This window comes from Bombina bombina, chromosome 1 (genome assembly GCF_027579735.1).
Source record: "Bombina bombina isolate aBomBom1 chromosome 1, aBomBom1.pri, whole genome shotgun sequence".
Taxonomy (NCBI): domain Eukaryota; kingdom Metazoa; phylum Chordata; class Amphibia; order Anura; family Bombinatoridae; genus Bombina; species Bombina bombina.
The window spans coordinates 1,217,291,465-1,217,317,655 of NC_069499.1; the positions used below are offsets into that span (position 1 = coordinate 1,217,291,465).

General features: G+C 40.1%; 1 protein-coding gene across 1 annotated transcript in view; it reads right to left on the minus strand.

Annotated features, from left to right (window-relative positions):
• Window positions 1–26,191, minus strand: part of SLC12A3 (solute carrier family 12 member 3) — a 311,203-nt gene that overhangs the window by 143,273 nt on the left and 141,739 nt on the right. The window contains exons 14-15 of the mRNA XM_053700267.1: window positions 17,365–17,520; window positions 3,734–3,833 (exon numbers count right to left, since the gene is read on the minus strand). Coding sequence (XP_053556242.1) covers window positions 3,734–3,833; window positions 17,365–17,520 — 256 coding nt within the window. The remainder of the gene's footprint in view (window positions 1–3,733; window positions 3,834–17,364; window positions 17,521–26,191) is intronic.

A 26,191-nucleotide genomic window follows, 5' to 3' on the forward strand; every position in this document is an offset into this window, starting at 1 on the left:
CAGCCTCTGTGGGAACAGCAGTGGATCTTAGTTACAAAGTGCTAAGATCATCATCCTCCTTGCAGAAATCTTCATCCCTTTTCTGCCAGAGAGTAAATAGTACACACCGGTACCATTTAAAATAACAAACTTTTGCTTGAGAAAATAAAAACTTAACATTTTTTTCACCACACTCACTTTGCCCTTCCTAGCAGTTAAAGGATTACTTTCTGTTATAATTTTTAAGCTAAACAACTAACATATTAAAGTTAATAAACATTAATTAAAACCTACTGACCTATATTTTCTCCAAAACGAAGTTTCATAAAGTTCTAAAAGTTATATCTTTTATTCGCCGATGATGTCACGTTATCCTGCCCACTATTTTCAGCACTGCATGTTCAAAATACTTAAACCAATAACTATGTGTTTAAAGCACCATTTTGAAACCTAGGTATTGTAAACGGATTGGTACAGAGCAAAGGATACCCACGGAGTGGGTTTGGAAAACAATTAAATTTGCAGACAAGATTTCTGATGTACGGTAGAGATATGTTAATGAAATGCTATTGATAAAAAGCGTATTTGGGGTAGTTAGTAACAGGCATAGAAAATATTTACTTACAGTGGCCCTTTAAGCAGGCAGAGAGAATGACTGGGGGTGGAGCTAAGGGAGGAGCTATATAGACAGCTCTGCTATGGGTGCTCTCTCTGCCACTTCCTGTAGGGAAGGAGGAAATCCCACAAGTATGGATGAATCTGTGGACTCGATACATCTTACAAGAGAAAGCAGCGTTATGAGGCTTAACGCTGCTTTTTTACTCATAATGCAAAACTCGTAATCTAGCCGAGAGTATTTCAACAAAATTAGCCCAAAGAGGCAAAACGTCCCAATAAAGGAATTAATTTCTCCAGATACCAAACTTCACCTCCTCCATTGACAGAGGCAAAGAGAATGACTGTGGATTATGGGTAGGGGAGTGACACTTAAAAGCTTTTCTTTGGTGCTCTTTGCCTCCTCCTGCTGACCAGGAGTGATATTCCCACTAGTAATTGAATGACGTTGTGGACTCTCCATATCTTAGGAAAGAAACATATTTTTGCTTTTATTATATTCTTAGATTTATTTATATATGTAATATTTAGTGCTGCCCTAGGCATAGGCCTAGTTGGAATTATGGCGATATATGCTTCATTATATATAATATATATATATTTTTGTTTTAATACGTTTTTATTGAGGTTATGCAAAGTATACAACGGTCAGTAATTATCATGTAACAATAATGGCAATCTTACTCGTTTTACAAGTTATCAGCACGTGAAAAAAAATAAAACGAGAAACTAGCTGTAAATACTACGGATAGACAGTTCTACATAGGTATGATAATGTGTAAATACAGGAAATTAGAGTTCGGCACATAGGGTCCCTCTTAAAACCTTGGCTAGTACAAATGTAAGTCCAGGTTATATAAAATAATGCAGGGAATATACAACTAGAGGAGCAAGAAAACTGTACATCATCATTAAAGAGAACAAGATGAACACCATAAGAAATTAATTGTTCCAAAATATAATCAGGTGGAGAATACTAAACCAGTAAATATTTAGCAATGATAAAGTTGTTAGAGATCGTTATAAGTATTACATACACCTTAGATAGATCTAGTACAATAAGCTTCCAAGGCAGTAAAAAGCTGATAACTTTAGCAGATACTATCAAAGTGCATGACATAGGTGTTCTATACATTTCACTGGCTTTTGGTGGTAATTAGAGACGTCTTGACCCCTAAAATTAATTAATCTGCATAAGGGATTTATGTATTGGATGTTCTCGTGATAGCACATTATTAGCCTACGGTATTGCGTGCAGTTGGCTAGACAACGATAAAGCATACCATAATAGACACACGTTCTGGAACTTTACAAATAACTATATAAACAAGCATTGCAGTGTATTGCTATAAAGCAACAGGTTTGTCCATTTCATGTTTGGGGGATAAGATTAAGTTTAACAGTATGCTCTAAATACAATACGTCAAGCTGGGTAACAACAAATAATATTCTTAGTAAAATATTTTTGAATGTGAAGGCTTCAAGTCACTTTTTTTTTTTTTTTTTTTAAAGAAAAGGGAAACCAAACTACTGGAACTTAGCCAATACCCGACTTATAGGTCGTAGGTGCCGAGTGGAGGATCTGCCTCGGGCCGTGGATCTGGCATACAAAGTTCTCTCCGTAGGCAGAAACAAAATGGTAGTATAGGTTAGCTACGAGGCCGTCATCTTGATGTATATTATGAGCTGTATGATCTGTGGCAGCAATGGTTGTTTCCACATCCTTACTATCCAGACTCTTGCTGTCCCATTTATCTGTGATATCAGAAGCGTCTTGCTTGAGCTTGGTCTCCTGCGCCATTTCTGTGACGGTCACCATTACATCACTTTCCAGCTTCTCAAGAGCCACTGATTTCTTTCTTGGATCGGGCCAGCAACCCCGGGCAGTAAGTAGCTCCTGTATGACATATGCCTGTTGTCTGTTTAAATTCACACTTCCCAGTTGATCACAAAAGATCTATTCGATCTATGGCTCCTCAGACCTCATGACTGTTACATCCAATGTTACCAAAGGGGCACAAACGTTTCCCATACATTCTGCTTCTTCTGTGCAGTCTTTTTCCCTGCCATCCGTGGTCACATTACTCTGCTGATTATGCTCATCGGCATTATCCCACGCTGCAAGTAAATGTTGCTCCAGTCTTGACATATGCACCATCAGAATGTCCCCGATCTCTGCAAGTATACTAGCGTCAGAGGGTTCCATCTTATAAGTAATAATTTTGTATTTAGGTAATTTGAATGCAGCACTGTTCATTGCGCACTAGCCCAGAATCCTGGGGGGGGGGGGGTATTATGCGGCCAGCCCGACACTCATACACTCAAATCCACAGGAAAGTTGAAATCAAATGCTGGGCATCTAGCTGAGGAGCATAAGTAGGTCCGTGCTTTAAGTCAAACCTCCAGATACATCCAAAGTTCCCTTAGGATCAGAGATATCTGGAAATTAAATACTGAAAAAGCAAATATTATCTGGAGCTCTTCTCAAACGCGTCCAACCGCAACAGCTGTTGGGTCCGCCCCCGCTTCATTATATTTTTATATGTAAATACATATTGATATTTAAATAGGAACATAACTCCAACTAGTCCTACACCTGGGCCAGCAATAAATATTACAAATAATGATAAATTTATAAAGTGAAACACTTGCATTGTTTGAAAACTTTTATATCTCAATGGAAAAGAGGACTCAAAAAGATTAATTTTCTCTCTTTTACACCTAGTTAAGCATACCGAAAAGTTGTTAGTCACTTTATCGACAGCTTCCTACAGTGTTTTAATGTAATGGCTCCCGACAGAATTTTTTTAATTTTGTGACCATGCACAAATCCATTTACGGCTCAATGGACACGAGCCCTTGATAAGCATTTTGTTGAGTAAAGGTATTGACTAAAGTGGTGCTGGGTACAGGGAAAAGATGATTATTCAAAAAGTGTGAAATTCTTTGAAGAGGTAAAATAAATGTACTATATATTGTGTTTTGATATTTCAATTTATGCAGATAGTTTTTATCTAAATATAAAAAAGATTTACAATTCTATTTTAGTTAATACATATACAGGAAGGATTCGCCCAGGAATGTCACATTAGAGCGTTAGTCACAGCAGCAAACAATTCAAGAGGGAAGATACATTTACCTGAAGTTTTTGATGTGCTCCTCTACTTGATTAAGTGCCACACAGTGAGACAGAGCCATGTTGTAGGATCCGGCTTGCACAGAAGAGCCCCAGTTTGCTTCTACAGAATGACGTCCAAAATAAACACAATAAAAAACACAGAATGAAAAGGTTAACAGGAAGCTCTATTCAAGTTGATATTATCCACTATTGGTTTTAAAAAAGAAAAATCTTGAAAACAGGCAAACAATTGAAATTGTGACAAAAGCATACAGGATGGAGCCATTTACACATTAAAGGGACAGTAAAGTCCAAAAAAAAACTTTCATGATTTAAAGGGAATGTAATTTTAAACAACTTTCCCATTTTCTTTTATCACCAATTTTGCTTTGTTCTCTTAGTATTCTTAGTTGAAAGATAATTCTAGGAGGTTCATATGCTAATTTCTAAGACCTTGAAGACTGCCTCTAATCTGAATGCATTTTGACTACTAGAGGGCATTTGTTCATGTGTTTCATATAGATAACATTGAGCTCATGCACGTGAAGTTACCCTGGAGTGAGCACTGATTGACTAACATACAAGTCTGTCAAAAGAACTGAAATAAGGTGGCAGTTTGCAGAGGCTTAGATACAAGATAATCACAGAGGTAAAAAGTGTATTTTTATAACAGTGTTGGTTATGCAAAACTGGGGAATGGGTAATAAAGGGATTATCTTTCTTTTTAAACAACAAAAATTCTGTTGTTGACTGTCCCTTTAATGAAATAGTTTGTGTCAATACTGCAAGTACTGTATATAATATCACCCACTCTTACTAGGTCAGCTTTTCTGTGTCTTTAATTTGTCTGTGATTTATCCCTCAGAGACTTTTTGGAGGTGTCTGTTTTATCTTCTTGTGCAAGAAAGAAGGTACAGTTTTGTCCATCCAGAACAGAAATGCCTTATATTTTACCACACAAAACACCTATTCTCAATATCCATGCCCTTTCCAACCCCTATTCTGCTTTTTTCTATACATACAAATAAGTTTTTTTTAAGTTGCATTCAACCACAAACTTAAAGGGACACTGAACCCAATTTTTTTCTTTTGTGATTCAGATAGAGCATGCAATTTTAGGAAACTTTCTAATTTTTTTCAGTCTCTTGCTATCTTTATTTGAGAAAGAAGGCATCTAAGCTAAGGAGCCAGCCAATTGTTGGTTCAGACCTTGGACAGCACTTGTTTATTGGTGCTGTACAATCAGCAAGGACAACCCAGGTTGTTCACAAAAAATGGGTCGGCATCTAAACTTACATTCTTGCTTTTCAAATAAAGATACCAAGAGAATTAAGACAATTTGATAGTAGGAGTAAATTAGAAAGTTGCTTAAAATTGCATGCTCTATCTGAATCACGAAAAAAAAATTGGATTCAGTGTCCCTTTAAGAAGCTGAAAATACTTTTTTTTCTCCAGCACCTCAAAGGCAGCAAGATAAATCACTTGACGCAAATGGTTGCGCGAGAGCAGGAGCCGGGATTGCACTTGTGCAGTGTTGAATGTTACCACACGATGCTGCATTGCAAGTGCCGATAGCAGGTCGACAGGTTCTCTACTTAAAAACATATTGGCTTGCAATAATGATACATTTTCGTCACATTGGTTTTCAATAGTTCTGCAGGAATATTTATAAATATTATAATCACTATGCTGCCCTTTCAAAGACATTATGTGCTTGTTCCTGATCAAGAAGACCCACTTTTAAAATAAATTTGTATCATGCATATCAAAGAGCAGCCATTCTCTGTTTAAGGAAGTTCATGCATCTCATGCTAAGGGACAGTTTAAAGGGATACTGAACCAAATTTTTTTTTCTTTCATGATTCAGATAGAGCATGAATTTTTAAGCAACTTTCTAATTTACACCTATTATCAGTTTTTATTCATTCTCTTGGTATCTTTATTTGAAAAAGCCTGGATAGCGCTTGCTGATTGGTGGCTGCATTTAGCCACCAATCAGCAAGTGCTACCCCAGGTGCTGAACCAAAGATGGGCCGGCTCATAAGCTTACATTCCTGCTTTTTAAATAAAGATATCAAGAGAACAAAGAAAAATTGATAATATAAGTAAAATAGAAAGTTGCTTAAAATTGCATGCTCTATCTGAATCATGAAAGAAAAAAAAATTGGGTTCAGTATCCCTTTAATTACTTGTTGACAGAGCAAAGATAAAGGAGTTTGGAGATAAATTGTAGTTTAGACTTCACATAGGCTGAACTCACTGAATTTCAAAAGAAGGAGGACGGGAACTCTCCAGCACAGCGAGATCGCTCTCATTTATGCATGCAAAGCAGAGACAAGCACAGTGCAATATAGCACTGCATAATATGAGAGTTTTCTTACACTTACATGCATGTTTTATATTACTATACATTTCAGATTGGGTCCTTTCAGTATTAATGCATTTAAAGGGACACTCAAATCAAAATTAAACTTTCATGAATCATATAGAGCACACAATTTTAAACAACTTTCCAATTTGCTTGCATTAACAAAATGTGCACAGTCTTTTTATATTTACACATTTGGAGTCACCAGCTTTTACTGAGCATGTGCAAGAATTCACATAATATATACGTATATGCAATTGTGATTGGCTGATGGCTGTCACATGATACAGGAGGAGTGGAAACTTTGAAATTTGCCTGAAAAAAATCTACTTCTCATTTAAAGTTCAGACTAAGTGCTATTGAATAGTCTTATTATCATGCATTTGTTGATTATGCAAATCTACTGTATTTACTGGTCCTTTAAACTTTGCACTTTCTCATTTATGTTTTAATACATTTAAATTTTGATCTAGCATTGATTTTACACATTCTGATTATGATTTGAAAGTTTCTGTGTTACTTTAATAACATAGGATCATACTTTGTATATTTCTGTGTAACTTTTACAAATTACATTACATCTTGTATTTGCTGCGTTGCAAACTAAAACTGTCACTTTCAGAAAGTGGAAGAGACAGGGCAGTTCCCTGAGTATGTCTGAAACTCTCTCACAAGTCTTGTGAAATTTTCTAAGCATTTTAAACAAGCTGGTCTCACTAATTTGTCTCACCAGCTGTATGCAGATGAAGTTTGCTAAAAATTCACAAATACACTTATTTTAACTAACAGAAAAGTAATATATACTAACATAAAGACAAAAGCAAGTTAAATTGTAGTGAAAACTTTTCAGTTTAAATTGAAACTGATGCAAACAGAGCCTTTATATAAGCGCCATGAGTTGCCCAAGTTACCTACTCTCTCCCATGTGAAATTTTGTTTCCCAGAGAGCATCATTACTTTCTATAGGTGGCATCTCTCATCTCTCTGGGATTTCCAGGTTCTTCCATTTTTCTCAGAACATTCAGTGAGTTTTGCCCCTGTGAAGTCAGTGCTATAATCTCTCTCCAAACTAGAGAATGTTTGATTATCTGGCTATCTGGCCCATAGAATGACACTTAAACTAACAGCTTTTCAGTTTAAGTTTAAATAAAAGACATGCAAAGTGAAATCTAATTTGTAAAAGATACACATATATATACAAAGTATGAGCCTAATTTATTAAAGGACCAGTAAACACAGCAGATTTGCATAATCAACAAATGCAAGATAACAAGACAATACAATAGCATTTACTCTGAATTTCAAATTAGTAGTAGATTCTTTTTTAACACATTTTAAAGTTATGTATATTTCCACTCCCCCTGTACCATGTGATAGCAATCAGCCAATCACAAATGCATATACGTATAGTCTGAGTTCTTGCACATGCTCAGTAGGAGCTGGTGACTCAAAAAAAGTGTAAATATAAAAGACTGTGCACATTTTTTCTAATGGAAGTAAATTGGAAAGTTGTTTAAAATTACATGCTGTATCTGAATCATGAACATTTAAAAAAACCTGAGTGTCCCTTTAAAGTTACACAGAAACTGTGACGGCATAATCAGAATTTGCAAAACTACAATCCTAAATACACTGCTGTATACAAAATAAAATACAAAATAGAAAGTGCAAAGTTTAAATGTGATAAAATGTAATCGAAAGTGTAAAGTGATATAAAAACAAAATTTATGCTTACCTGATAAAAAAAAAAATTCCGGACAGGGAGAGTCAATGACGTCATTCCAATGGCCAGCAGGAGAAGGCAAAGAGCATCCCAGCAAAGCTGTTAAGTATAACTTCCCTTACCCATAATCCCCAGTCATTCAGCCGAAGGAAAATGGAAAAAGAAGAAACACAAGGGTAAAAAGGTGCCTGAGGTTTACTCAAAAAAACTGCCAAATTACAATAAAGAAGAGGACGGGGTTGTGGACTCTCCATGTCCGGAAAGAAAGAAATTTATCAGGTAAGCATACATTTTATTTTCTTTCCTAAGACATGGAGAGTCCACGACATCATTCCAATTACTAGTGGGAACCAATACCCAAACTAGAGGACACGGAATGAACAGGGAGGGAGAAAAAGGCAGGAGAACCTAAACAGAAGGCACCATCGCTTGGAGAACCTTTTCTCCCAAAAGAAGCCTCAGCCGAGGCAAAAGTATCAAATTTGTAGAATTTGGAAAAAGTATGCAGAGAGGACCATGTTGCCGCCTTGAAAATCTGTTCCACAGAAGCTTCATTTTTGAAAGCACAAGAAGAGGAGACAGCCCTAGTGGAATGCTGTCCAGCAGTCTCCTAGGCCAAATGAATCAAACTTCTGAACCAGAGAGACAGAGTAGTATAAGTGGCCTTCTGACCCTTACGCTTTCCAGAGAAAACAACAAACAGGGCAGAAGATTGCTGAAAATCTTTAGTAGCTTGTAAGTAAAACTTTAGAACCCGCACAACATCCAAGTTATGTAAAAGACATTCCTTATGAGAAGAAGGATTAGGAAAAAAAAAGAAGGAACACTAATTTCCTGATTAATGTTTCGATCCGACACCACCTTAGTGAGAAACCTCAATTTAGTATGAAGGACCGCCTTATCAGCATGAAAAATAAGGTATGTAGAATCACACTGCAGAGCTGAAAGCTCAGACACTCTGCGAGCTGAAGAAATAGCAAGAAGAAACAAAACCTTCCAAGATAATTTAATATCAACAACATGCATAGGCTCAAACGGAATCTGCTGCAAAACTTTAAGATCTAGATTAAGGCTCCACGGGGGAGCAACAGGTTTAAACACAGGCCTGATTCTAACCAGGGCCTGAACACCTGGTAAGTCTGCCAGACGTTTGTGTAAAAGGATAGATAATGCAGAAATCTGACCCTTTAGAGTACTGACCTATAAACCCTTCTCCAAGCCATCCTGAAGGAAAGACAAAATCCGGGGAATCCTCACCCAGCTCCAGGTAAAACCCATTAGATTTGCACCAATAAAGATATTTACGCCATATCCTATGGTAAATCTTTTTTTTCGAGCCTGAATCATAGTTTCAATGACCGCTTCAGAAAAACCACGTCTATATAGAACTTGGCATTCAATCTACAAGCAGTAAGCTTCAGAGAATCTAGGTTTGGATGGAGGAAAGGACCCTGAATTAGAAGGTCCTTCCTCCAAGGAGGTAGAGATGACATCCTTACCAGATCCACAAACCAGATCCTGCAAAGCCATGCAGGAGCTATTAGGATCACTGATGCTCTCTCCTGTTTGATACAAGCAATAATTTGTGGAAGGAGAGTGAATGGAGGAAACAGATTTGCCAGAGAAAACCTCCAAGGAACCACTAGGGCATCTATCAGAATGGCCAGAGGATCTCCAGATGGAGAGCCCACTCCCCGGGATGAAATGTCTGTCTGCTCAGTAAATCCGCCTCCCAGTTGTCCACTCCTGGAATGTGGATGGCAGATAGAAGACAATTGTGGGCTTCCACCCACTGTAGAATGCGAGTCACCTCCTTCATGGCTAAGGAACTCTGAGTCCCTCCCTGGTGGTTGATGTAAGCCACTGAGGTGATGTTGTCTGACTGGAATCTGATAAACCGGATTAAAGATAGTTAAGGCCAAGCCACTAGGGCATTGAAGATAGCCCTCAACTCCAAGATGTTTATGGGAAGAGAGGACTCTTCCCGAGACTACAGGCCCTGAGCCTTCAGAGGACCCCAAACAGCTCGCCAGCCTGACAAACTGGCATCCGTAGTCACAATCTCCCAGGATAATAACAAAAAATAATAAAAAGTCCACAAGTCAAATAACAAGCCAGGAGTGAAAACCAGAGCTGGTAGTCAGATGAGCCGAGTCAGGAGCCAACAAAATTACAGTAGTCACAGATGGAACCGAACAAAAGGAATGATGACCATGGATGCCACCAACAGACCAATCACCTCCATGCATTGAGCCACAGATGGACGAAAGGTAGACTGGAGAGAAAATGTCAGGGTGCTAGGAATCAGACTGAGACGAGAAGTGCAAAAATAATCACACCTTTATTAATTACAAAAAATAATAAAAAGTCCACAAGTCAAATAACAAGCCAGGAGTTAAAACCAGAGCTCGTAGTCAGACGAGCCGAGTCAGGAGCCAAAGCGAATAGTCAGGCGAGCCGGAATCAGGAACAAGGAAAACAGCAGAGTCAGGAACAAGCCAGGGATCAGGAACCAGGAAGGACGTCAGACAGCCAGGTAATACACAGGAACTCTCACAAACAGGTCTGAGACAACGCAAAGGCAAAGCATACTGAACAGAGGCCCTTTAAATAATAAGTGATGACATCACAATTCTGAGACTGCATCCTGTCTCACACAGATGATGCACACCAGTCTGGCCATAAAAGGAAGTGCAAGAAATGAGCAGCATCCCCCACAATGCACCATAGTCAACAAGAGAGGTGAGTAAAATGGCTGTCAGCAGCACATGGCAAACAAAACAGGGAAAAAAAACTGACAGAAAGGCATGAAGCAAGAATTTTGGATTTTCTGACCTCGTCAGGAAAATTTTCATGGAGAGGCAATCTATTATTGTCCCTAGGAAACACACTTTGGTAGATGGAATTAGAGAACTCTTTTTCAAATTCACCTTCCACCCATGGAAATGTAGAAAAGACAACAACATCTCTGTATGAGATTTTGCAAGTTGAAAAGATGACGCCTGAACAAAGATGTAATTATTTCCCCCAGCATTTTTTTTTCTCACGGCTACATGTTGTGCAATGGAGAGGCACAAGCAGGTCTGCCCACCATTACACAACATGCTGCGCCACCTACTGGATGCAAGTGGTTAAGATCATTACATGGCCCATTAACTGTTTATTTGAGGCAGTCCTATTTGGGCTGAACCAATCCAGAGAGAGGCATTAGTAAGTGGAACATAGGGTTGGGGCTGGATGTTAAATCATATAAAACAAAACAAAAACGGAAAAAAACAACTTTCATATATTTTGTTGCTGTCCTGTGAACCTGCTAGCTTTGCTAAAGTGAAAAAGAGAGTTCTGTTCTTCCCCTCTAAGTGCAGTGGAATGTGCCACTGTCACTTCCTGAATCCTTACAGAGCAGAAAAGAGGCACAGAGAGCAGTGTTTCAGCCACATCTTATTAAAGTAAGATTTTACTGAAAGGGATTCTGTTAGTGAAAATGATAATTTAATGAATGTGGTTTAGTGTTTTTTTTACTCTTTTACAGCAGGTCGTTTTTGTATTTTGTTTACTCAAACTTTACACCCACTAACTTAGCAGCTTGCCTCTGTACTTCATACTAAATTATAGACTAATTTTCTGAACTCTCTGTAGCTCTGCTGTTTTATTACTTTAAAATGCAGTGGTCCCCCCCCCCTTGTGTGTGTGTGTGTGTGTCTCTCTCTCTCTCTATCCATCTCTCTCCTGTGTTGTTCTCCCCCATGTTCTCTTTCTCTCTCTGACTCTCATCCCTTATGTAATGAAAGAATCTATAAGCATAATTTGCAGCATTAAAGTAAAAAGTATGTTTTAAACATATTTTAATGGGCATGGATTTCTAGATCTCATAATCAGAGCAAGCATTGTGTTATCTGGAAAGAGTTTCTGTTACAATCCTTTTAGACTAAAATCAGATGTTTACTAAGTTGACCAGTTTTCCAAGACACCATTTAAAGGGACATGAAACCCATATGAAACCCATATGCAAATTTAAATAACTTTCCAATTTACATCTAATATCTAATTTTCTTCATTCTTTTGATGTCCTTTGTTGAAAATCATATCTAAATATGCTCAGTAGCTGCTGATTGGTGGCTGCACATAGATACCTCATGTGATTGGCTCACCCATGTGCATTGCTATTTCTTCAACAAAGGATATCTAAAGACTGAAGGCGTATCCTAGCCACTGCCTCACCAGCCTCTGACGTCACTTCACGTCACTGGTCTACATAAGGTGCCACTGTAATTCCCTGGAATCTGATCACTGCCAATAGTGCTCCCAGGACCTTTGTGAATATTCTGGGAGCCGTTGCAAGACCAAATGGAAGGGCAATAAACTGGAAATGCTTGTCCAGAAAGGCAAATCTTAGAAATTGGTAATGATCCTGGTGAATTGGAACATGTAAGTACACGTCCTTCAGATCTATGGTCGTCATGAACTGACCTTCCTGGACCAACGGAAGAATGGAACGAATAGTTTCCATTTTGAAGGACGGAACCCTGAGGAACTTGTTGAAACACTTTAACTCTAGGATGGGATGAAAAGTTCCATCCTTTTTGGGAACCACAAAGAGATTTGAATAGAATCCTAGACCTTGTTCCCGATGAATGATGATCCCGGTGAATGGGAACATGTAAGTACGCATCCTTCAGGTCTATGGTCGTCGTGAACTGACCTTCATGGACCAACGGAAGAATGGAACAAATAGTTTCCATTTTGAAGGACGAAACCTTGAGGAACTTGTTGAGACACTTTAAATCTAGGATGGGACGAAAAGTTTGGTCCTTTTTGGGAACCACAAATAGATTTGAATAGAATCCTAGACCTTGTTCCTTTAGAGTAGGGGTTTCAAAGTACCGGCCCGCGGGCCATTTCCGGCCCACGAACTGGTTACAATGCGGCCCTCCACTTACTACCCAAAACTGAGAGCTGTAGGCGGATTAACAATGCCGGGGGCACAAGAAGCTGCAGCTCCAGGCCCACACCTCTATATAAGCCCCTGAGTGTGCAGCACGCCAAAATTGGTGCCATAGCTGTTTGTGGGTGTGGCAGCAGAGGAGCAAAGCAGGCGAGTGAGGAGGATTGTTTTGCCCAGAGCTTGTATTTGGCAGTGAGGAAGGGACTCAGGACTTCACTGGGGGAGTGTAGTGTAACTCTCAGTGAGACTGTGGGGCAAACTGAGATTGAGCAGGCAGCAGCAGAGACAGTCAGGAGCAGCAGCAGAGGAGGACAAGCAATGGGGTTGAGCAAGGTATGCGCCAAGTACAGTTGCCTTATACTTATAATGAGTTTTTGTGTGTGTCTCTATCTAAGAGAGGGGCTGTATAGCTTGCTTTGTGTGTGTGTGAGGGGGGTCTGGGTGTATGTATGTGGGTGGGTGTGTATGTGTGTGGGTCTGTATGTGTGTGCGTGTGTGGGTCTGTGTGTGGGTCTGGGTGTCTGTGGGGGGTATGTGTGTCTGTGTGTGTGTGTGTGTGCATGTGTGAGTCTGGGTCTGTGTGTGTGTGGGTCTGAGTGTGTATGTGTGAGTCTGTGTCTATTTGGGTCTGTGTGTCTATGTGTGAGTCTGTGTCTATTTGGGTCTGGGTGTGTGTGGGGGGTCTGTGTATTTGTGTGTGTGTGTGTGTCTGTGTGTGTGGCTCTGTGTGTGGGTCTATGTGTGGGTCTGTGTGTGGGTACTTGTGGGGCTGTGTGTGTGTGGGTCTGTGTGTATAGGTGTGTGTGTGGGTCTGGGTGTGTATGTAATGATTATACATATGACACACAGCCATCACTGATAGTATCTATTTAACAGAGCATATATATAGTTTAATTTTGTTCAAAATTTTGGAAGCGGCCCCCATGGGAGAAGAAAACTTGACTAGTGGCCCCAAGATAATTTAAGTTTGAGACCCCTGAGTGCTTTAGAGGGACTGGTACAATAACTCCCAGGGAGGAGTTAAGAAGGCCTCCTTCTTTTCCTGGTTTGAGGATAATCTTGACAGGAGAAATCTACCCCTTGGAGGGCAAGACTTGAACCCTATCTTGTAACGCTGGGATACTATGTCCACAGCCCATGGATCTGGGACATCGCGAATCCAGGCCTATTTGAAAAAGAAAAGTCTGCCCCCCCACCTGATCCAAAATTGGATCGTGGGCAGACCCTTCATGCTGACTGAGGCAGCGGAGGGCTTTTTGTTTTATTTTCCCTTGTTCCAGGGCTGGTTGGATTTCCAAAAGGACCTGGATTGTTCTGGTTTAGAAGAGGAAGAGGAGGATTTTTGTCTCTTAAAGTAGCGAAAGTAACGAAAATTAGAAGATTGTCGACCCCTAGGTCTATTTTTCTTTTCCTGTGGTAGAAAAGATCCCTTTCCACCTGTAATTATTGAAATGATTTCTGCCAGACTAGGTCCAAACAGAGTTTTACCCTTATAAGGTAAAGCTAAAAGCTTGGCCTTTGACGAAACATCCGCTTACCAAGATTTCAACCACAGAGCTCTATGGGCTAGCACAGTGAATCTAGACATCTTAGCTCCCAGTCTAATCATTTGCATGTTGGCATCACAGATAAAGGTATTTGTCAATTTAAGAGCTTTGATCCTATCCTGGATCTCCTCTACCGTAGTTTCCTCAGAAATAAGATCAGACAAGGCGTCGCACCAATAAGATGCTGCACCCACAACAGAGGCAATACTCGCCGCAGGTTGCCACTGTCATCCTTGATGGATGTACATCTTTTTCAGGTAAGCCTCTAGCTTCTTATCCATTGGATCCTTAAAAGAGCAACTATCTTCAATAGTAATGGCAGTTCTCTTAGCAAGGGTAGAAATAGCTCCTTCTACCTTAGGAACAGTATAGAGTCAGTAACAGGAAACATCTTTTTAAAAACAGGGGAAAGGGGAAAAAGGAAACCCTGGTTTATCCCATTCCTGAGCAATAATTTCAGACATCTTCCATGGAACAGGAAAAACTTCCTCAGAAGAATCATAAACTCTATCCAGTTTAGACGATTTAGTAGGGTTAACAGAAACCAAAGGTTCAGTCGTCTAACGTAGCTAGGACCTCCTTCAGTAGTAGCCGGAGGTGTTCAAGCTCAAATCTAAAATTCACTGCTTCAGATTCTGAAGATTTTTCTGCTAAAGTGTCAGAGTCTGAGATTTCACCTTCAGAAGCTACTGAAGAATTTTCCTCATCAGACAATTGAGAAATATTGGCTAATGCCGACTTAGTAGCAGGCAAATGTTTAGAAAACTTAGTAGCAGGCAAATGTTTAGATTTCCTCTTACGTTTCCCTGAAGAAGGGAAAGCAGAGTTTGAGAGGGCACATAAGGCACAGTATGAGATACAACTAAGGCTTGGGACATTTGAGGAGAAAGCTGCGGCATGTCACGCACAGCAAAATCCTGAGAGACACTTGGCTCAGAAGGGATAATCTTTTCTTTAAATTTTAACGTTTTTGCTAAACATGAGGAACAAAACTGCATTAGTAGAGCAATCTGATTCTCTAAGCATAGTAAACATTTATCCAGAGAGATAGGCTGATCCTGTTCAGAATCCATAATACAAGGACAGGTCCCATTAGCAATAAACAGAACTGTAACAAAAATGAAATATTGAAAATAAATATTTTACTTTCTTTATTGAAAAAATAGTAAATAATGAAGAGTAAAATACTAATGTAAATTAACTTCAGACAAACTATCTGAAGTTCCTACCGGACCAGTGTTAAAATCCCACTAGCAAGCAGAAGGTCTGTGAACTGTCAGGTGAGCGATCCAGAGCCACTGAATATACTCCGATCGGCGAATAACAAAGCCGACACCTCTCTACAAATTGCAGACTGGCTTTCTGAGCTCACAAAAGTCTGGTCCGTAAAACCAGAAGTGCGGAGGACACGTGAGCGGCCGGGAATAGAAACTGCGCCAAAATAGATACTGGCGCGAAAAAAAAAACCAAACAGCTGCATAAGCTTTTAAAAGCCGTTTGTTCCCACGGCTGTATAAGCTAATACAAATCGTTAGCTCCCTCTGTTGGTGAGAATTTAAAACCAGCAACGATAATAAATAACTCCCAAATATGTTGCAATATAATATTAATAAGCCAGATATACAGCCAATAATTAAGGAGATTAACCCCCAAAGTCTCTCATCCTCATACCTAAAGTGCTAACTAATTTTTGTCCCTTTCCATGAACCAATAAAAATCTGCCAAACACTGTATCCCATGACAGTAGGGTAACTCTGTCCCATAATGAGATCCACTGGAGGTTTTACCTCTTGAGTGCTGTCCTTTCTAACCTAGAAATAAAGAGACAATTACCTGTGGATCTGGCTGCAGGGTAGAAAGCAGCTTCATAGGTGGGGCAGGTACTGTGCTCCCTGTTATGGACCTGTAGTAAAAGAAATATCAGAGTCACCAACCCTGGCTTTCAACAAAATGGTAGCAAACTTGTTAGAAGTAAAGTAAGGACCACCTCACCGCCTTCTAACTAATTAAAGCCACCACTACTCTTACTCAAGAGATTGACGTGGACACAGCTAGACCCAGTCCTTGCTTGCAGGGAAAAATACCTATAAAAGGACAATTTATCTTCAGAGAACGACTTTGCACAACCTTCATTGACAGAGGCAAAGAGAATGACTGGGGATTATGGGTAAGGGAAGTTATACTTAAAGGGACAGTCAAGTCCTCAAAAAAAACTTTCATGTTTCAAATAGGGCATGTAATTTTAAACAACTTTCCAATTTACTTTTATCACCAATTTTGCTTTGTTCTCTTTCTATTATTAGTTGAAAGCTAAACCTAGGAGGTTCATATGCTAATTCCTTACACCTTGAAGGCCGTCTCTAATCTAAATGCATTTTGATAGTTTTTCACCACTAGAGGGCATTAGTTCACATGTTTCATATAGATAACATTGAGCTCATGCACGTGAATTTACCATGGAGACTGCTCTGATTGGCTAAAATGCAAGTCTGTCAAAAGAACTAAAATAGGGGGCAGTCTGCTGAGGCTTAGATAAAGGGTAATTACAGAGGTAAAACATGTATAATTATAACTGTGTTGGTTATGCAAAACTGGGGAATTGGTAATTAAGGGATTATCTATCTTTTAAAACAACAAAAATTCTGGTGTTGACTGTCCCTTTAACAGCTTTGCTGGAGTGCTCTTTGCCTCCTCCTGCTGGCCAGGAGTTGAATATCCCACTAGTAATTGGAATGACATAGTGGACTCTCCATCTCTTAGGAAAGAAATAGAAAGCACAAATGTAGCAGAACTCTCATATCATGCAGTAATATATTGCACTGGGCTTGTCTCTCCTTCACATACAGAAATGCAGGGAACGCCTCTTGGAGAAGTAAAGCAAAATCTGCCTTTTGAATATTTTACTAGGAATCTCGCAGTGCTGGAGGATAATTTTAGAATATCTCACCTGAGTAGAGAGGTTTTGAATATCAGTCATCTGGGATATGTTCCAGATTGGAACATACAGCATCTTGATCTTGCAAGGGCCATATATAAGATTGCATTCATAAATATTTGTTAAGAACTTACCAGGCTTCTTATAGAGGACGTAGCCCAGTAGAAAGACGACAATGCCAATGGCTATCAGAGCTGACTCCCAGGCTAGCAGGAACATGATAATAATAGATACTGTTGCTCCAAACAGGGAGGCCCATTTACTGTAATATTTAAAAGAAGGTCTCCATCCTAGATGGAACAGTTAGTCATTAAAATGCAATCATAATTTCACCAAACTGGCATATAACAAATATGTAGCCACTAGACACAATATATCTATATCCTATAATATAAAAGGCCAAGTGTGTTTGCCCAAAGCTGTCATGCACAGTAGAGACAGCACAAGGACAAACACACCTGGCCTTAGAGTCCCTACCTGATCTGTGGTGCTGGTGCGGACAGAAGTGGGCGTGACCGGGCGTGAGCAGGGGGCGTAGCCGGCATGAAGGGGGCGGGCGCAGTCACGCACGCAAGATAGAGGGGAGAGAGATAGAGAGGGGGGAGAGATAGAAAGAGTGGGAGAGAACAAAAGAGATGGGCTAAAGATAGAATAAGAGAGGGGAAAGAGAGCAAAATAGAGGGGAAAGAGAGCAAAATAGAGGGGGAGAGATAAAATAAGAGGGGGAAAGAAAGAGAGCAAAAGAGGGGGAAAGAGAGAGAGCAAAAGAGAGGAGAAGAGAGAGAGCAAAAGAAAAGGGGGAGAGAGAGAGCAAAAGAAGAGAGGGGGGAGATGGAGAGAGAGGGGGGAGAGGGGGAGAGAGAGAGGGGGAAGAGGGGGAGAGAGAGAGGGAGGAGAGAGGGGGGAAAGAGAGAGGGGGAGAGGGGGGAGAGAGAGAGAGGGCGAGAGAAAGAGAGAGGGGAAAGAGAGAGGGGGGAGAGAGAGAGGGGGGAGAGAGAGAGGGGGGAGAGAGAGTGGGGGGAGAGAGAGGGGGGGAGAGAGAGGGGGAGAGAGAGGGGGAGAGAGAGAGAGGGGGGGAGAGAGAGAGGGGTGGGGGAAATATATAGAGGGGGGAGAGAGAGGGGGAAAGAGAGGGGGAGAGAGGGGGGGAGAGAGAAAGGGGGAGAGTGAGAGGGGGGAGAGAGGGGAGACAGAGAGGGGAGACAGAGAGGGGGAGAGAGGGGGTGGAGAGAGAGAGGGGGGAGAGGGGAGGAGAGAGGGGTGGAGGAAAGAGAGAGAGGGGAGAGAGAGAGGGGAAGAGAGAGGGGGACAGAGCGCAAAAGAGAAGGGGAGAGAGAGCGCAAAAGAGAGGGGGGAGAGAGAGAGCGCAAAAGAGAGGGGGGAGAGAGAGCTCAAAAGAGAGGGGGAGAGAGAGAGAGCAAAAGAGAGGGGGAGGGAGAGAGCGCAAGGGGTAGGACCGCTGTACTGCAAAAAATGGCCCGTGTGAACGGGCTTTAGGACTAGTATTAAATAATTAACTTAGCTATTAAGCAAGCAGCAGCCTTTTTTTTACTGTTTGTTTTACAATCATTATGCAAATCTGCTTTATTTTATAGAACAGTGTTTTGTAAAATTGTTTTCCCTTTAATATGTTATATCACCAGTAGAGTTTAAAATGTATAATAGCTCATTTAGGTTTATTTTTGTGTATGACATAGCTTTGTTCTTTGAAACCACAACTCATTCAAATATGCTGAGCTTCCTGGGATATCAGACCTCCTTATCTTAACACTTTTAAACACATAAAGGCTTCCTTCCTTATCTTATCTTTGTCTGTATACCAAAACCCAGTACGTAGAAAGAGCAATTTAAAACAAATATTTAAATCTATTCTCTTCCACTTCCCACTGGGTGTGTAATTTATTCTGCTGGCTTTGTATACATAGCTTTTCTATAGCCAATACTTAAAGAGACAGGAAATCCTAAAACTTTATTTCATTATTTGGATAGAACATACAATTTTAAACAACTTTCCAATTTACTTATTTTTATCAAATTTGCTTCATTCTCTTGTTTTCCTTTGCTCAAGGAACCGCATTGCCCTACTGGCAGCTAGATGAACACATCTAGTCAGCCAATCACTTCAGCTAGCTCCCACTAGTGTAAGATATGTCTGTATTCTTTTTCAACAAGGGATATCATTTTTTCTTTCATGATTCAGATAGAGCATGCAATTTTAAGCAACTTTCTAATTTACTCCTATTATCAACTTTTCTCCGTTCTCTTGCTATCTTTATTTCAAATAGCAGAAATGTAAGCTTAAGAGCCGGACCATTTTTGGTTCAGGACCCTTGATAGTGCTTGCTGATTGGTGGGTACATTTAGCATGTACAAATAGCATGCTCTATCTGAATCATGAAAGAAAATAATTGGGTTCAGTATTCCTTTAACTACATGCAGTCAATCACTAAACATGCTAACCATTACTTCATATAAATCCAACCACCATAAAGCCAGAGAGTGACCACTGAATCATTATATAGTCTGACTTTCAACATGCAACCATTACTCAATATACAGATGATCAACTTGTGAACAGCAGGAAATCACAGAGGGAACTGCAATCAACATTGTGCCGAATCACCAATAATGCCACCAAAAGCAAAAGATAAGAAATCCAAAATGTTGGATAATAGTATTGAGAATAGCCCTGATCCACAAAGTAGCCAGCCAGATTACTCTTCTTTAATGACACAGTTAGCAGAGTTTTTTCCCCCCAGCTCGATAGTATCAGAAAGGAACTAGGTGGTATAACAACAGAAATTGCAGCTATAGCATGTGATTTAAAACAGTTTGCGTCTAGGCTAGCAGAAGCTGAAGGTAGGATCTCTAACATAGAAGATCAGCTTAATATCCAAGAAGATATAGTAAGTAAACATGATAACAAAATATTAACGCTAACAGCTAAAATGGAGGATATTGAAGATCGCGCTAGGCGCAATAACATCAGACTGGTGGGTCTTCCTGAGACCCCGGACTACGCTGACATTACTTTTTTCCTCTCAGCTCCTTCCACAAATGTTAGGTTTCCCAAAGGAAAAATTACCTATAGCCATAGAAAGAGTACATAGAGTAGGCCCGAAAAGATTTAATCAAGATTGTTCCCCCCCGAAATAGGATGCTCATATTTAGAGTTTTAAATTTTCAAGATAAACTAGAATATTTTCAATATTATCGTAAAAAGGCACCCTTAATTATTAATAATCATAAGATCTTACTTTTTCAAGATTTCTCAAATGAAACGCAAATTAAAAGGAAGGAGATGTCTCCTTTTTTTCCTCAATTGATTGACAAAGGTTACAAAGTGAGGATGATATATCCGGCTAAAATAATAGTAGAGAATAACGGTAACATCTGTACACTTCAGGCCCGGACTGACCATAGGGCATACTGAGCAAAAGCCCGGTGGGCCGCAGTTACTTAAGCCCCGCCCACCACTACCGCACTTTGGTTAGCCCCAAAATTTTATTTAAGTGACTCTGTGCAGCTGTTGGGCTTCCGGTTACCTTAGCCCTGGCCACACACTGACAAGGCTAAAAGATCAGACTTCTACTGTACTGTAGATAGTTTACACACTGGTGACACTGTATGTGTAAGGAGCTGAAGCACCCAGCGGACCGCGGCTATATGACATGACATAGGGACATGTGATGTTGGACTGCAGGGCTGGAGTTCGGCTTGCCAGTTGCCTTCAAAAGTTTAGTTAGTGACTAGTTAGTGAGTGAGAGAGCACTGAGCAGCAGCCAGTCAGATCCAGGCACAGTGGCAGTGCAGTGAACGATACTGGCACTTGAGGCATCAGGAATTAGTGAGACAGATGCCCCTCAGATTTTATATTTTTTGACTAGTAATTTTCTCTTTCTCCTCATAGCAGCTGTGCCTGTGCTGTGATCGGCACTGCTGCTTGTTTATACAGGAAGTAAGTGTTGCCTTAGTAACCTCCCTCCTCCCTACACTTCCCCCTTGTGCGGTGCTGTGTGATCCTCCAGCAGTAGGAGAGAAGTTTCTAAAGGGAAGAGGCAGATGACGAGTACAGCACATAAAAAGGGGTTTTAGCTGCAGGAGGGACATTATAATCTGATCTGTTCCGGCCTTTAATACGCTTTTTTTGTGAAAATTGACGGAACAGCACCTTCCCAGCAACATATACAGATCAAATTCACTAGCCACACATAACTAGATGTAATAAGTGTAAACAACCACAAACCATCCACAGAAACCACGTTCCAATACCTGTTCCGGCCGTTAATACGCTTTATCATAAAAAGTGATGGAACGGCACCTTCCCAGCAAACCAGATACATCAAATTCACCAGTCACACATGCCAAAATGCAATGAGTGTAATCAGCCACAAACCATCCACAGAAACCACAAAATGATATCTGTTCCGGCCTGTAATACACTTTTCATGAAAAAAGACGGAACGGCACCTTATCAGCAACATATACAGACAAAATTCACCAGTCATACATAACTAGATGTGATAAGTGTAATCAATCACAAACCATCCACAGAAACCACGTTCCAATACCCGTTCTGGTCTGTAATACGCTTTTCATGAAAAGTGACGGAACGGCACCTTCCCAGCAAACCAGATACATCAAATTCACCAGTCAAGCATGACTACATTTAATGAGTTTAATCAGCCACAAACCATCCACAGAAACCACATTATGATATCTGTTCCGGCCTGTAATACACTTTTTCATGAAAAGTGATGGAACGGCACCATCCTAGCAACATATACAGATCAAATTCCCCAGCCACACATAACTAGATGTAATAAGTGTAATCAACCACAAACCATCCACAGAAACCAAGTTCCAATACACATTCCGGCCGGTCATATGCTTTTTCATGAAAAGTGATGAAACGGAACCTTCCCAGTAAACCAGATACATCAAATTCACCAGTCACACATGACTAAATGTAATAAGTTTAATCAGCCACAAACCATCCACAGAAACCACATTATAATATCTGTTCCGGCCTTTAATATGCTTTTTTTGAGAAAATAGATGGAACGGCACCTTCCCAGCAAGATATACAGATCAAATTCACCAGCCATAAAAAACTATATGTAATAAGTGTAATCAACCACAAACAATCCATAGAAACCACGTTTCAATACCCGTTCTGGCCGGTAATACGCTTTTTCATGAAAAATGATGGAACGGTACCTTCCCAGCAAACCAGATACATCAAATTCACCAGTCATGCATTACTAAATGTAATGAGTGTAATCAGCCACAAACCATCCACAGAAACCACATTATTATATCTGTTCCGGCCTTTAATACGCCTTTTCATGAAAAGTGACGGAACGGCACCTTCCCAGGAACATATACAGACCAAATATACCAGCCACACATAACTAGATGTGATAAGTGTAATCAACCACAAACCATCCACAGAAACCACGTTCCAATACCTGTTCCGGCCGTTAGTACGCTTTATCATGAAAAGTGATGGAACGGCACCTTCCCAGCAAACCAGATACATCAAATTCACCAGTCACACATGCCTAAATGAAATGAGTGTAATCAGCCACAAACCATCCACAGAAACCACAAAATGATATCTGTTCAGGCCTGTAATACACTTTTTCATGAAAAAAGACGGAACGGCACCTTATGAGCAACATATACAGACAAAATTCACCAGTCATACATAACTAGATGTGATAAGTGTAATCAATCACAAACCATCCACAGAAACCACGTTCCAATACCCGTTCCGGTCTGTAATACGCTTTTTCATGAAAAGTGACGGAACGGCACCTTCCCAGCAAACCAGATACATCAAATTCACCAGTCAAGCATGACTAAATGTAATGAGTGTAATCAGCCACCAACCATCCACAGAAACCACATTATGATATCTGTTCCGGCCTGTAATACACTTTTTCATGAAAAGTGACTGAACGGCACCTTCCCAGCAACATATACAGACCAAATTTACCAGCCACACATAAATAGATGTAAAAAGTTTAATCAACCACAAACCATCCACAGAAACCACATTATAAGATCTGTTCCGTCCTTTAATATGGATTTTTCGTATAAAGTGACGGAACTGCACCTTCCAAGCAACATATACAGATCAAATTCCCCAGCCACACATAACTAGATATAATAAGTGTAATCAACCATAAACCATCCACAGAAACAACGTTTCAATACCCGTTTCAGCCATTAATACGCTTTTTCATGAAAAGTGATAGAACGGCACCTTCCCAACAAACCAGATACACCAAATTCACAAGTCACGCATGACTAAATGTAATGAGTGTAATCAGCCACAAACCATCCACAGAAACCACATTATGATATCTGTTCCGGCCTGTAATACACTTTTTCATGAAAAGTGACGGAACGGCACCTTCCCAGCAACATATAAAGACATCACATCTAGTTATGTATAGCTGGTGAATTTTGTCTGTATATGTTGCTGGGAAGGTGCCGTTCCATCACTTTTCATGAAAAAGCGCATTACCATCCGGAACGGGTATTGGAACGTGGTTTCTGTGGATGGTTTGTGATTGATTACACTTATTACATCTAGTTATGTGTGGCTGGGGAATTTGATCGGTATATGTTGCTAGGAAGGTACAGTTCCGTCACTTTTTACGAAAAAAACATATTAAAGGCCAGAACAGATCTCATAATGTGGTTTCTGTGGATGGTTTGTGGCTGATTACACTTTTTTACATCTATTTATGCGTGACTGGTAAATTTGGTCTGTATATGTTGCTGGGAAGGTGCCGTTCTGTCACTTTTCATGAAAAAGTGTATTACAGGCCAGAACAGATATCATAATGTGGTTTCTGTGGATGGTTTGTGGCTGATTAAACTCATTACATTTAGTCATGCTTGACTGGTGAATTTGATGTATCTAGTTTGCTGGGAAGGTGCTGTTCCGTCACTTTTCATGAAAAAGCGTATTACAGACCGGAACGGGTATTGGAACGTGGTTTCTGTGGATGGTTAGTGATTGATTACACTTATCACATCTAATTATGTATGACTGATGAATTTGGTCTGTATATGTTGCTGATAAGGTGTTGTTCTGTCTTTTTCATGAAAAAGTGTATTACAGGCCGGAACAGGTATTGAAACGTGGTTTCTGTGGATCGTTTCTGATTGATTATACTTATTACATCTAGTTATGTGTGGCTGGTGAATTTGATCTGTATATCTTGCTGGGAAGGTGCCGTTTCATCACTTTTCATGAAAAAGCGTATTACCGGCCGGAACGGGTATTGAAACGTGGTTTCTGTGGATCGTTTCTGGTTGATTATACTTATTACATCTAGTTATGTGTGGCTGGTGAATTTGATCTGTATATCTTGCTGGGAAGGTGCTGTTGCGTCTATTTTCACAAAAAAAGCGTATTAAAGGCCGGAACAGATATCATAATGTGGTTTCTGTGGATGGTTTGTGGCTGATTACACTCATTGCATTTAGGCATGTGTGACTGGTGAATTTGATGTATCTGGTGTGCTGGGAAGGTGCCGTTCCATCACTTTTCATGAAAAAGTGTATTACAGACAGGAACGGGTATTGGAACGTGGTTTCTGTGGATGGTTTGTGGTTGATTACACTTATCACATCTAGTTATGTGCGGCTGGTGAATTTGGTCTGAATATGTTACTGGGAAGGGGCCGTTCCGTCACTTTTCATGAAAAGGCGCATTAAAGGCCGGAACAGATATAATAATGTGGTTTCTGTGGATGGTTTGTGGCTGATTACACTCATTACATTTAATAATGCATGACTAGTGAATTTGATGTATCTGGTTTGCTGGGAAGGTGCCGTTTCATCACTTTTCATGAAAAAGCGTATTACCGGCCGGAACGGGTATTGAAACGTGGTTTCTGTGGATCGTTTCTGGTTGATTATACTTATTACATCTAGTTATGTGTGGCTGGTGAATTTTATCTGTATATCTTGCTGGGAAGGTGCCGTTGCGTCTATTTTCACAAAAAAGCGTATTAAAGGCCGGAACAGATATCATAATGTGGTTTTTGTGGATGGTTTGTGGCTGATTACACTCATTGCATTTAGGCATGCGTGACTGGTGAATTTGATGTATCTGGTTTGCTGGGAAGGTGCCGTTCCATCACTTTTCATGAAAAAGCGTATTACCAGCCGGAACGGATATTGGAACGTGGTTTCTGTGGATGATTTGTGGTTGATTACACTTATTACATCTAGTTATGTGTGGCTAGTGAATTTGATCTGTATATGTTGCTGGGAAGGTGCCGTTCCGTCAATTTTCACAAAAAAAAGCATATTAAAGGCCGGAACAGATATTACAATGTGGCTTATGTGGATGGTTTGTGGCTGATTACACTCATTACATTTAGTCATGTGTGACTGGTGAATTTGATGTATCTGGTTTACTGGGAAGGTGCTGTTCCATCACTTTTCATGAAAAGGCATATTTCAGGCCAGAACAGGTAATGGAACATGGTTTCTGTGGATGGTTTGTGGTTGATTACACTTATCACATCTAGTTATGTGTGAATGGTGAATTTGGTCTGTATATGTTGCTGGGAAGGTGCCGTTCCGTCACTTTGCATGAAAAAGTGTATCTCAGGCATTGGAACATGGTTTCTGTGGATGGTTTGTGGCTGATTACACTTATTACATTTAGTCACGTGTGACTTGTGAATTTGGTGTATCTGGTTTTCTGGGAAGGTGCTGTTCCGGGCTGTTATGTTTGGTTCCAGACACTATTTTGGTAGTTAAAGGGTTAATTAAATATTACATCACAAAGATTATTGTTCCTAAAATTGTTCTCAAGAGTCTCTAACACATCCCATTGTATTTTCAATCAATTTCCTTCATAAAAGGCCTGTTCCGTTCCGTTCTGGCTTTTACACCGCTCTGTATGTATGTGTATTTATGTGTATGTAT